The sequence below is a fragment of the Nesoenas mayeri genome, assembly GCF_963082525.1.
Source record: "Nesoenas mayeri genome assembly, chromosome: 2".
Lineage (NCBI taxonomy): Eukaryota > Metazoa > Chordata > Aves > Columbiformes > Columbidae > Nesoenas > Nesoenas mayeri.
In genome coordinates this window covers 120974716-120988323 of record NC_137543.1, presented here as the reverse complement: position 1 = coordinate 120988323, position 13608 = coordinate 120974716, and the positions used below count along the sequence as shown (strand labels likewise).

At 41.3% G+C, this 13608-nt stretch overlaps 1 protein-coding gene across 1 annotated transcript in view; it reads left to right on the top strand.

Annotated features, from left to right (window-relative positions):
* Positions 1–13608, top strand: part of TGFBR2 (transforming growth factor beta receptor 2) — a gene marked incomplete at its 3' end in the record, with an annotated part of 58145 nt that overhangs the window by 27205 nt on the left and 17332 nt on the right. The window contains exons 2-3 of the mRNA XM_080339104.1: positions 557–728; positions 2396–2586. Of these exons, the coding sequence (XP_080195230.1) occupies positions 557–728; positions 2396–2586 (363 nt within the window). The remainder of the gene's footprint in view (positions 1–556; positions 729–2395; positions 2587–13608) is intronic.

The following is a 13608-nucleotide window of genomic DNA, read 5'->3' as shown; positions in this document are numbered from 1 at the left end:
GTTGAAAGTCAGTTCCAGCTCTCTGTTGTTCTATGTGAACAGAAGTCAGATTATGGCCAAGACGTGGGTTATGCCTCTGGTTTGTAAAGACAAACTTTCAAAATTCATCATGATCCATGTAATAATGATATCACCCACCTACCATGCATTCCCACTATGGTATCCACAGTTACTTTGGCACACAGGTCATGATGCAATATATTGTACACGGGGGACAGACTCACTGCCTGTAAGTAATGCAGATGGGTGACTGCAGAGTGGTTATTTCAGTGCAAACCGGACTCAAAATAATTTTGGTTCTGCAAAGAACAAAGCAACTTTTGCTCCCTCTGAAGTCAACAGAAGCTGATTTCACTTTTCAAATTCACTTGGATTAACCTGTTCTTGACGCTGTGGCACTTGCCCTGTTGTAAAGAAGATTGGTGGTTGTGAAAGACCAAAGATTTTCTAATTTGAATGTTTACTGATGCTGAGAACATTGTATTCGTAATGAGCAATAACACAATCTGATAATCTACCATTACTGAGTTTTCTTCTCTTTTTTTTTTTCCTTAAGCTGAAAATATGTCACCTGTAGACAGAAATAAGGAAAATGGATTGCAAATGCCAAACCTATGCAAATTTTGTGACATTAAAGTTACTACCTGCTCAAACCAACATCAGTGCAAGAGCAACTGCAACATCACAGCTATCTGTGAGAAGAATAATGAAGTCTGTGTTGCTATATGGTAAGTTATTGCTTCATGCAGGTGGGGAGGAGAGCACACCCTTGTTCGTCACTGCTTAGTACTTTCCTCAATTGCTCTGATATTCAGAATGTCCCTGCTACCTTGCCAGGCTTTGCTCTCTGGCTTCCAACTCACATTTCTACTCAGCATACTGGGAGTTGTTTGAGGCTAACAACAATTCTGATATGAAATGTTCTGAGGACTTTTTTCTTTTAAAGCAGTTTTGTTCCAGCTTATGCTGTTATTGGAAAAGGGGCATGGTTTTTTTGCTCAAACCGTTAAGCTGCATCCACCCACATCACTTCGAGTAGAAACAGAGTTGAGACTCAGAGAGCATTGTGGTGACATTTGCTGAAGACAGACAATCCTCTCTCAGGTTTCAAAGTGAACTAGATTATGTAGATCTGTCACAGGAGGCTTATTTACCATGTATAGGCAGAAATACTTTCTCTCAAAGGTAAAAAAAATATTCTGTGTATATAGTGACTCTGATGTAAGCGTGGTGCTTTTTATATAGCATATGTCTAGGTTCAAATAAATCAAGGGTATATGAAAATGAATTGTAAACTTTTTTTTAGGATTTGTTGACTCTAAACTTGCATTCCAGTATAAAAACTGGGGTTTTGCCTCTCCATAAATGGTAAGCCAATCCTAACAAAGAAAACCAAAACCATTCTTAATGAGTTCATAAGGGAACAAAAGGAATAGAACTGAGTATCTGCAGCATTGCTGGTAATTTAGGAACATAGTTAGAACCACTCACAGAAAGACACAATTAATTCATTTAATGAGGGATTAGCTGTGTCCATTGACTCGAAGAGATGTTCAGCATAATTGGAAGTAGACACTTGAAGTGCAGAATCAGTCCAGGGTGCTGTTCCGTATTTGTCCTGTGCTCCTTTAGTAAGTGATCAGTGTCTATTATCGCTGTACAAAGTGGCTGTAATGCAATGTAAGATACACTGTGGATTTTTCATGCCAATTTGTGCAAAAGGCAAATGAGTTGAGAACTGTATTTAAAGTGTTCTTTGCCTCTGAGTCTTGCATCAATAAAGTGAAATCTGTGGAACAGGAAGAAACACAGGAACATGGTCCAGATCGTCAGCTGTAGATATTGCCCTGACAGTGAGGCAATGCTGGCTTGTACCAGTTCTGTGGTTGGGTTTGTATTTGTTTGTTTGTTTATATAAGGATAGCTCCTTCAATGCAGAAATTGTGCTGATTGTAGACTTCAAAAGTAAAATGAAAAGGCCAACTCACTAGAAATTCCCCAGATTTTGAGGAAATAATTCAGTTTTTATCATAATTTCCCACAGATTTTTACTGTCTGCACAGTGACCACAAAAACCAAAAGTATGTTCTGAAGTTCACAGCAGTTCATTGAGCATTAGCTTGAATAATTCTGGGTGAGATTTTCAAGGAGACTTATTGGAGCTTAGTGGTAATATGATACAGGAATAGCTGTGCCATTGTACAAATGCCCCAGTATGAGGAGTCCAGACACAGCCAAATTTATCCCATTCAGGAAAGCCAGGGAAGAACATGTGATACTCTTGAAATCCCATTTGAGCTCTCAAAAGAGGCAAATTTTGGCCAGGCACAGTCCTGTCTGGTCCCTTTGTAAAATATTCCTTCTTTGATTTCAGTTTTCTCCTTTTCATTTTTAGGCGACAGAATGATGAAAATGTGACATTAGAAACAATATGCCATGATCCCCAGAAAAGACTCTATGGTCACATATTGGATGACTCCAGCTCAGAGCAGTGTTTGATGAGGGAAAAGAAGGAAGATGGGGGATTGATGTTCATGTGTTCCTGTACAGGTGAAGAATGCAATGATATGCTCATTTTTCCATCAGGTAAGTTTAATAATTTGCCCTGCATTTCTAGGCTGCACCTTACAAGTGGTAGTAAATGTGTCATACCAATCGACTTACAATCACATTTTGTGGAAGAAAACTTCTAGTGGCAGGAGATATTTTGGTCTCTTCTGAGTCTTGCAAAATCTCAACCTTTTTTTTCTGTGTTCCAAGGGTATTTCTTACCAGACTTTCTTCCTTTTGAAGTAAGTCTGATACTCATCTTAAGACATTGCGCTCAGAAATTGATGGGAAGAAGGATGAAAGCAAGATGTTTAGAGTTGTTTTGTTGACATGTCAAAATGAAACATATGCTAATTACATTATAAAACATAAACAAGAGGCAAATGCCATATTTAAGGTTCTACCTCTTCTAAAAGGCTGTATTGCCGTAGCGTGGCATCTTCATTTACAGATACTACTGGGTAACTTGATAGGATGTGAATATCAAGTCAGCTTCTCAGTTGTAACTAGCCATCTGCACTTGTTCTGTGGTAGGCGTGAAGTAGCTAGAAGGTTCCTTCACTGGTGGATATGCTACCTCGTGCTTACTGCAGTACAAGGACTTGTATGTGAGTGCTGTTAAACTAGTGAAATTTGAATATAGATCAAATCATGAGTGCATAACCTGTCCCCATTCTGCTTCATGAATGCTTCATCGAATACTGCAAGTACAGTAAAGGCAGTGCAGGTGTAGGCAGTGCTGGTGGACCTCATGCTGCACATATAGATGCACTTGTGTGCACACACCCACCTCATTTTATTTTCTCCTACCTGCTAGATCACGCAATGATTCCTTTACTGAGACTTAAGTCAGGTCTCTCATAGGCATGCGTGAGGCTTCATGTGGAGAATTTTGTGTGCACACACTTCTAAATGAGTATGGCACACAGCACCCATCCTTATCACCTGTAAGTTACTCAGAAAAGGATATAATCAAGTCTTCATTATCTGAGATAATAAAGGGTTGGGACACTGTTTCCACTCCTAGGAAACATGGTGTATGGCTTCACCAAGGCAGACAACCAAGTGAGTTGCTTCTAGCTCTTGCTTCCCAGACCTCCAAGAAGGCTGACTAGTTAAGGTTGCAAAACCACACCAGATTAGCCAAGGGCAAACTAGAAAATCTTTGCTTCCCTTGGCCCAGGCTGTCCATATCTGGTGCCACCTCCTCCCATCTTCCTCATCCCCTCCCTAAGCTTGATTTGAAACCTGACAACCTGACTGCTGATCCATGGTTGTACGACCAACCCTTACTTGGGTGGGCTTTAAAGGAGTTGAAGTAAATACTGGTAATGATGTGAGCACAGGTGGTAGACCCAGGACTTTGTTCTAACAGATTACCTTGATTTTATTGACGAGAAAATGTTCACAGTGAAAAGATCTTACTGCATTTCAGCTGTCTAGAGTTTTTATACAAAGCAAACCACACCCTTGTGGATTTTGGCTAATTTGTTATGAATTAGTCATGTTATAGCTGTTTCTCCTGGAGCTATGTAGCTGAATACAATCACTCTTGACAAATGTGTGTCTTCTGTGTGTGTGTTAATGAAAAAACATTCTATAAATTCAACACCAAGTGCCTTAATTCTCATCAATTCTGCAACCCCCCCTCACACTTCCAGAGCTGCCTAAAAGGAGCTGTATTATAAATTAAAACCCAGTCTTTTTACCCTCCTTCATTTCACTTTTCGGAGCAGAACTTTTTCTTCTAAGTCATGTGCTGTAAGCACTCTACGTGACTCATGAAAACTGTGCCCTGCATTCACATGTAGTAAGCGCAGAACTACAGATAAAAATTAAAGTAATGTAAAACTTCAGTTTGTAACATTTCCAGTTCATTCACAAACACAAGCACTAACTCCAGTTGGGAGGGGGTAGAGTCAAGGCTTTGTCATTCCTTTTTTATTGTTGTGGATTAGTGTTCCTTTTAAACGAAAACAGCCCCTTTGGATTGCTTGCCGGGTTAGCCATGGCAGGAAGACAAACGATTTTTACAGTATCAGACATGCGGTTTCCTGTCTGTGTTTAACTTTGAGCAGAACATCACAGCCAGCTGGTCCTTGGCTCCTCCAGACAACTAGATAATAGCCTGCAATCATTTTGCCTTTGGAATGACTGTCATGCAGATCTATTCTGTACATTGTTCTTACCTTTTTTTTTTTCTCTCTACATTTCTTGTATACCAGAGCAAGAATTTTTGCAGTGGTTTTGCACATCCTGTCATTTTAGAGAGTGGGCAAAAGCTAGTCTAAAAAAGCCCAATCAAAAAGTGTTTGTACTCATTTATTAGCAGAGACTGAGACAATAAAAAAGATTGTAATTTTTCACTTGATAATCACAGCCTTTCCTTCCAAGCTATTGCTGTAAATGATCAGTGTTCTAGCTTTTCTTCCTCCTGGGTGCACGTTTAAGACAGACCAGATTTAGTTTCTTCCTGGTATTTCTGAGGTAAGAAAGAAAATTGTGGATAAGGCAACAAGTTCTAATTTCCACCAGAGGTTAGTCACTACATTCCAGTGATTCACAGCTGAGCTGTTATTGCTTGTAGAATTGATTTAATAGCACTATTGGCTTGTGTCAGTCTTGACTGAAGGGTAAACCTCCTGACTGTATTTTTAGACACAAACATCTAAAGGTTTTGGGTAGTGGGAGATGTTGCGACTCACCCAAGGGTGGCTTTGGAAATGTTTGAAGTAGTTACATCCAAATCAAATGCCTGTTTCTTGAATGGACTTCCGTTTAAACTGCCAATCTGTAAAATAAGCAAGATGTAGTCAGACATGTGCCTAAACATGCCTGTGGTTCTGCTGTGTCAGGGGACTTCTGACCCTGATTCAAATCAGGCCGTGGGCAGCTGGCGGAAAATACTATGTGTAGAACCACTCCAAACAACATCTGTAGTTCTTGGAGAGGTAATATACAGAAGACAGGTAGCCATTGCAAATCTGGCTACTCTGTGTTTATTTTTTAATCCCTCTCTTTTTTTGCCAAACAAAATTGTTGGTGACTGGCAAGCAGTTTACACCCTTGTGGTGGAAAACTGTTTCTCACAGCAAAACTCAATGCCAGGCTGTTTTAATTATTATTTATTCAAATGTCTAATGTCAGTGTTAGCAGAAGGCAAAGCTGAGGAGGAAAACCACTGGAAAAGGTTAGCCAAAATCAGGGAGTGAAAAACTCTGGCTGGCTAGAAGTTGGCTGAGTGGCAGACAGGGCCTGGTCCTGCTGTCACGGAAAAGATGAGTGCAGGACCAGGGTTTTTTCCTCTCTGATGTCTAGTTGTGTCTGGTGGATCTTCTGCATCTCGCTTTGCCTTCTGATGTTTTGGCCTGTTGTGATGAACCAGGTCTGTCTGTAGCTGTTTGCACAGTTCCAGGCCTCCCATGGTGTTTGGGCAGCTTTATTCCTCAGCCTTCCCTTCGCCACACCATCTCCCAGCCTCTGTTCATCAGCCGGTGTGAGCATGACAAATGCCTAATTAAGTTATTCTTTATTAACAATCCTAAGCTATTTGACTGAGGTTAAAGCTTGTTTACCCAAAGGGACCAAGTAAGATTGTGCTCTTTCCAGCCTCATGTCTGACCCATTCTCCGTGGGTAGAGATGACCAGGCATCCATTGTAGCCTACCTGCTATGCAGTGCAACTTCTTCCTGCTGGGCCAGCTCATTCTGACACATTCATTCAGCAGAGCGCAAAAGGGTGACCCCAGCACTGGAGACTGCGGACAAGAAAATAAATCCTTTAAGTACAGTTGTCATTATACATGCAGTTGTTATCCTGCACATCAAGTTCAAATCTAACTAAAAATATGGAGATCTCAAAATCTGGAAGCAGGATTTGCAGAGCTGTAGCCCAGCTCTATTTGTTCTAGAGTTATCTCATTCTAATAAATTACCTGGTGATTGTTTTTCATCCTCACCTGTCTTGCCACACTATGGAAATCTCCAAGCAGTTTGCAACCAAGGTTTCTGTGGGATAGTTCAGGTAGTTTCTGTTTATTCCTCAGGTGCTGCAAGATGAGATCAGTATTTCGGGCATTCCTAGCTGGTGCTAAGATAGGAAAAACCTTCAGCAGCAAAAATGTATACAATTTTTAATGATTGTCTGAATCATCCACATGGTTGCCCTGAAATATCAAAACTCCACTGACAGAGATGACTGACAGGCCAGCAAGTTTATGAGAATACTGAAGCTAATTGGGGAAGTACATCTAAGCAGGAGAGGGTGTTGTGCTGCTAACCATCTTCACATTGGGTTTACTAATTCTGCTAATTGAGACTGTAAGAAACGTAAGTATTTGATTAATCAATTGTGGCTGAGTCATTTGCCCAAACGAATTACAGCCTATGGATTTGCAGTGTGTCAAGTGCTGTGATTGCTCACTGTGTACGGTTGTTACCTCGGAGACCTGGTATTGTTCTGCTGCCTGAACCAGCACAAGCACGCCTGCGTCCTGTGCCAAGATCACAGGAGATATGGATAATGTTTTAGAATTTCCTTAACTTGGTGTCTCTTGCTTGTCTCTAACATGTTGCCCCTGTCTTTTCCTTTCTTTCTCTCCTTTTCCTCTCCTTACTAGAGTCAAAGCATTAGTGATTTTACATGACTACATAGGAGGATCTCAGACTTAAGAGCATACTTAGGACCTGTGCACAAACAGCCGCCAGGCCATACATGCTCATGTGATGAGTTGTCCAGTGCTCAAGGAACAGCAGAAGGCAAATGATTACAGCTGGACTGCTTCCAAGTGGATTTTAAGAAAGGCTTTCATTAATCTCTTTTTCTGTTCTCCAACTAACATGTTCGGAAGGTAACTGTCTTCCAGCTGCCCCATAAAAGAGGTCAGTAGCATTGCATAACGTTGCGCAGAGCCTCTTGCCGCTTATGTATTGGCATTGTTCTCTATGTTTCCTCTTAGGTATTTGCAGCCACAGAGTCCCACCCAATGCCTGCAGCTGTGTGTAACCAAAGGAGAGGCTGTCTAATATTGAATGTCTGATTCACTTAGTGGGATCGAAAGGAAAGAGAATGGAAAAGGCAAAAAAAGCCAAAATTTTGTGTTGCTCTATATTATTTATATTATTTGCTTCCTAAGAAAATAACCCTGCAGAGCTCAGTTACAGATTTGTGTAAAAACAAACTAGGCAAAGCTCTTCCAGTCTGGTTGGCATATTTGTTACAATTTGCATCATTTGAGAGCTTAATAAGTGTGGGAATGTGGCCAACCTTTTATCAGGTTGTCATGGAAGAGATTTTAATAATTACAGACAGAAACAAACTGTAACTAACACTGGCAACATAATATTTTGGGAAAGGTTGGAGGGGTGAAACTCAGGCTGAGAATAAAAATAGTGGTTAATGTGTGGCATCTGTTGGAACATATTGAAACTGGAGAGATTGATTTGTTCCAGAAAACCACCAGCAAGCAGCAGCAGACACTGAGTTGTATAGCTGAAGCATGTATCACAGAAACACAGTTCACATCATGTAAAGTTACACTGTGTCGGCTTTCAGATTGCTGGGTTGGAAAGCTCAGCTGAAAAAGTCAAAATGTGTGAGAGATGCCATGTACACACAATGAAGTGACCTGTTAAAATGGGAGAGATAAGAAGGGAATGCATCCAGGGGTGGGAGATTTTAAGCAAATGGGTGCTGTGCCAGCAAACTGAGGAATTACACTTTCTAGCCAGCAGTGAGGGAATAAAACAGCTACAAACTGTTTGTTCTTAGAGCTTTATAGTTTCTTAAACCTCCTGGGTGCTGAATAGCATACTTGGCAATCAGTTGAAAAGTGAAATTCTGCTTACAATAGATAAAATATCCATTACTTCATTGCTGCCCAGCCTTTTTACTGAAGTAAGGCACTCAGAGGCAATCAAGTTGCCTGCCTCCCACCCGAATGACTTAAGATGGAGCCATTCCCATCAGGTGACGGACACATATGTGTGAGTCTTCCCACATGTAACACATATAACTGGGTCATGTAACTGAGGATTTTCCCCAGTCATAACAGAGATGTCTTGAGTCCTGATCACTCATTCATGGGTAGTTATGTGCCAGGGGCAAAGCTACTCACCTCAGTGAAGATCAGCATTGAGTATGCCACAACTGTTCAAAACTGCTCATACTTTTGCCTTATTACCTCTGGGGAAAAGTGGTAAGTGGTGGCACTGGGCAATGGCCTGCATTAAGTGCTCTGAGGGCTGGGTCTGGTTTGCCAGCCATGTGTTGACTGCAGAGCAGCATCCAGGCTGGCAAATGACCAAAAGGTCGAGTGAAGGCGTTCCCAAACCTTTGAGTAAACATCCTTAGGGCCCAAATTCTGAGCCAGGACGATGGCACTGCTTTAAAAAGACAGCTTTAGAAACAGGCTGTAAGGATGGCTTTACCTTGTCACTTCTACCGTCTTGGAGCCCCAATAGGAAGCCAGGCAGAGCTGTCAACTATCTGAACTAGTGCCTCTTCAGGAGGCTGCTTCAGCAGATACTATGTTTTGGATACCCTGGCAATATCCTCTTTAGACTAAAAGATGAACGCATACAGCTCAAACACAAGTTACTGGCCTTGACAGACTGGGTATACCTAGTCCAAAAAAAACTCTTGTCAAATTCAGAAATGGACTGCAGAAATTTAACTTTCAGAAAGTCTACAAGAAATGTCAGGGTTAATTTTCCACTGGATAGCAAGATAGAGTCCACTCTCTTTTTAAAATCTAGTGATCTCTGTCTTCTGCCATCAGATGGTTCAGCATAGAGCTTAGGGAGGGGTGGAACTGATTTCCTGCCCCACAAAACTATTAAATTGAAAAAAAATACTTCATCTCCAGCGAGGATGGAAAATTAAAGTGTTTCCAAGAAACTGTCAAGATAAAAAAACGCAGGTTAGTTTGAGGTGCAGCATTTGAGTTCAGTTATTTCCAAGTGTTTTGTATCAAGATCAACTATTTTCTAAGTAAAAAGACCCTTCCCCCAATAAAAAGGCACCCACCCTCATCACACAGCCCAAAAATTAATGCCTATAGAATTAGCAAAAGTTTTTAAACATAAAAGTTGAATCAACTTTCAGACCACTTTTATCCTCAGGATAGGGGTTTCAGGGAAAAGTACAGGAATGTCAGAAGCAGTTTCTGAGAATCAACGTTTCCTATCTAAAAATGTTTTGCTGAAGATTTCCAAGCCATCTTAATTCTAAAAAGACCAAAATCAGGAAGGTGCATGAGACACTGAACTACAGAATTTCATTGTCACTTGAGGATTCGTAAAGAGATAAACTCAGTTCCCCCAAACAGCTGCTCAGAGTCTGTGAAACTTCTTTTCACTGAAAATGAACCATTTTATGGAATCAGTTTTCATCCAGAAAGTAGAACTATGGGAGGGGCAGACTTTTTCGTATTTTACTGCCTTGTGTCTTGCCCAGAAATTGGTACACATGTAAGAATCAAACTTGCATTTTGCCTAATTGAGAATAATCAGAGATGAAAAGCTCTTCCCTGTATGAAACAGAGTAGGACTTGAACTTGAGAGCTCCCATACCCCAGACTAGTCCTTTCACTGGTGGGGATTCAGCACTCGCATCTCTTGCCAAATTGCAACATTTGAACAGAATTCTGTTTATGCAAAAACATTCAGAAAGTGTTACTTTTCATTCCAGCGTGGAATTGAAACCAAATTTCGAAACCTCAGAATTGCTATCCTCCAGTCAGCTCAAAGGGCTGCTTTGTGTCTCAGGAGCTTGCAAAATAACTAGATCACAGTCCTGGGTTTGGACCTATATTTTGTGACTGTGTTTCTCTGTGGGGTTTTAAGACACTAGACAAGCTTGCAATACATCAGTGTTGACATATTTAACCTGAGTTCTGCCTATATCAAACATATTCTTGCCCTGCTGTGCAGCTTTGCCTAGCAGTTGAGTAGGCAGCAACTTCAGAGCTCACATAAGAAGCAACCAGCACTGAACTGGTTCTGTCAGGGTAGGCTGTGCATTTCTGCTGCCCTCTGCTTTGCAGTGCAGATCCTAATTTTTTTGCCATTGTTTTATTTCTTGTTTCCAAAGTTCAGTGACACCAAAGTTCAATCAAAGGCATCCAATCCAACCTAGAGAATTTGCAGGCAAAGCGATGTTGTGCTTTGAAGCTTCCTGGCTGAACAGGGGCTGTACCGTGTTTCCATTTTCTTTGGCACCTGAGCCTTATTCCCTCAAGGCTTTGGTAGTGTTAAGGGTTGTGCAGATGGCTTGTGCTTAGTTTAAACCACATACAGGAAGCTTTCTTTTAGCTCTACTTCTCTATTGTTATGCTATATTAATAGGTTCTTTTGAAGCTTAAGAAAGGACTGATCTGCCTAAATAATAGTTCTGGGTGGGGAAAGTTATTCAGGAGCATATTTGCAAAACCTGAAAGGCTGTTTCATTTAACCATTTCCTTGCTTGCCGGTTCAGCCAGGTTTTGCTCATTGTGGGGCTCAGAAAAAGGAAGCTGAACTCCCATTTTTGAAATTGTGGGGTTTGAGTCATAGGTATTTATAAGCAAATGAACATATTTATTCTTAGATTCCTGTAGTCAAGCCAGAAAATGTTAGCTAGCCACTATGCAAACATTCAGATATGCTCTGAATTTTGATCCTGCCCTGACTTTGTACATCGATTCAATCTTAGGTTGTGCTCGAAGGGCTGGTTTTGTTCTGCTCGTATCAGCGGTCGAAATCAAAGGCAGTTAGTTCCAGAAGTGCCCTGCTTGGACTGGCCATCCCTGCCACCAGCTCTTTGCTGCTGCTGTCCCCATTAATCCTGCTGGCAGGCAGCTCAGTCCTTTTGTGGCCTCAGGGTTCATCCTTGTCAGTCCTGACACTCCTTCTCCCAGTTGGGTGCTCATTCTTGCACTTCACAAACCTTGAGTGTGCCTTGCCTAGTGTCTTAAAAACTGAAAATAAGCATACCCTTCATCCATGCTGCTTAAGGTGGGGATGTGCAGTCATGTGCTTGTCCCCCCCTGCCTCTGTACTTCCTCCCAGAGATGGTGCCAAAGCGGATGTGTCATTTTTTTAGCAGGGGTGCAGGCTGATACAGAGCTCAGGGGAAGCAGCCAAACTGCTCAGCTTCTGCTTTGATTAATTTATTTTAATTCTTTTGCAAATGACATTGCCAACATCAAAGGTTTTTGCCTTCCACCCAGAAATCCCCCTGCACCACAAGAAGAGCTTTCTCTTGTGCAAAAAGAGGAAGAGACAAAGGGCCATGAAGTCTGCTGGAGACTTCTCAGCTGTAGGCCCAAATAGTACAGCCTGCTCTAGGGCATTGTAGGAGTGATCAGAGACCTTCAGACAGGTAGCCAAAAGAATGAAGGAGTGGTGGCTTTGGGTGAGTTTCTTCTCAGTTAGAGCTGAACATGCATTCAACTACCTCCAACTGCCTGGACTTATGGCAGAAATTTGAAAGAGAACTGATAAATCTTGGGTTTTTCTCCCTCATTTAGAAAGACATTTGTATTTCAAATATATAGGATACATACTGCAGCTCTGTGGAAAAGAAAAAGGGCTTAAAGGGCCCTGAAGTGACATGTTTATCTTTGTTAAAATTATGCTACATTATATAGATGACATATTACTCAGTTCCAAGAGCACAGTCAAAAACTTCAAGCATGCTTTTCTATGGTCAAGTTAAAAAAAAAAAAATCATCACAGTTTCATTCATGCAGTTGTGGCCTGCTTGCAGCCAAAACTCCTGAACAGCCATCCCATAACACAGTCAGTTCTCCTCCCCCGGGGTGTTTCCCAAGTTCCTTATAAAGCAGATTTTCTGACAGCAAAGAATGCACATGGGAGTAAGCAATGCAAATTTTCTATTTACTGTCAGTGACATTGGACTTTCAAGATCCAGTCCTCCAGTAAGTGCTATATATAACCTGTTGTGGTTTTTTTTTTCCCCTCTTCAACATGTTGAGGAGCAGAAGGGGTGCCTGTAATCTGTGATGAACTTTTAAGTGTTTTTTTCTTATTTAAAACTAAAAAAAATGAAAATTTACTAATGTGTTGTTGCCAAGGGACATCATTTGAGTATAAGGATTTGTGGTTTGCACAGGTGTGGAAGAAATGATTGTCTTAAAAGGGATTGGCTTCATTTTGCATAAATGAAGGAAATTAATCCTTTGTGAGTGCTGCTAGTGAATGCCACTGATCTGTGCTAGCGAGGAATGTCACTGCTAGAAAGACACTTCCTCTCCCTTGAAACCTATGAGAGAGGCTAGGATTGAATTATTTGCTCTACATCAGGTTGATGAACCTTTCAAACAGAGGAAGCACATCCTGGTTCAGGATTCAGACCTCCTTCCAAATAAAGAAGAATATACACTTTAGGTGTTCCATCACCTGCCTTTGAATAGCTGATGGCTCGTGCTGCTTGCCAGCTGTGTTTCCCATGGAAAAGTGATTACAAGTGAAATTGGAGGGTTAGAGGTACTGCATATTCAAATTGCAAACTCTTTTCCCCCTCCCCTTTCAGCATTGCTCACTTTTGTTTTGAGAGGGACAGAGTAGGGGAAACAGAAGCTTGTGGCAACTTCCCTTCAGACCTTATTCAACTTTTCATATTGACTTACTTGGCCCAATACACAGAACCTGAGTCAGTGGCATTGCTGTAAGCATCTGCCAGAGCATTGTGCTGCCAACATGAGCCCCTTGCTTACCTTTTGTTGCAGCTTCAGTTGTTTTAATCCATTCAGGTTAGACTCCTAGGACTTCTTCCACTCAATCCCCTTGCTCACGGAAAGATAGTATCGTACATTCGCTCTGATTCAAAGGAGAAGTAGGGTGGCAAGAGTACATTTCCATGTGTCTGATCAAATCAGGTTCAGATGAACTCTGACTGTCCTTTAATCTGTTGTCAGAATAAAATTGCTCCCTTTTAAATTGTTTATTTTCCTGAAGAAATACTGAACTAGAAGGTCACTTGTAGAGGTGACAGGGCAGCTCTTACCTCTAGAATAATGTTCTGTACTCTTCTCAGAACATGTCCCTGTTCTAGAG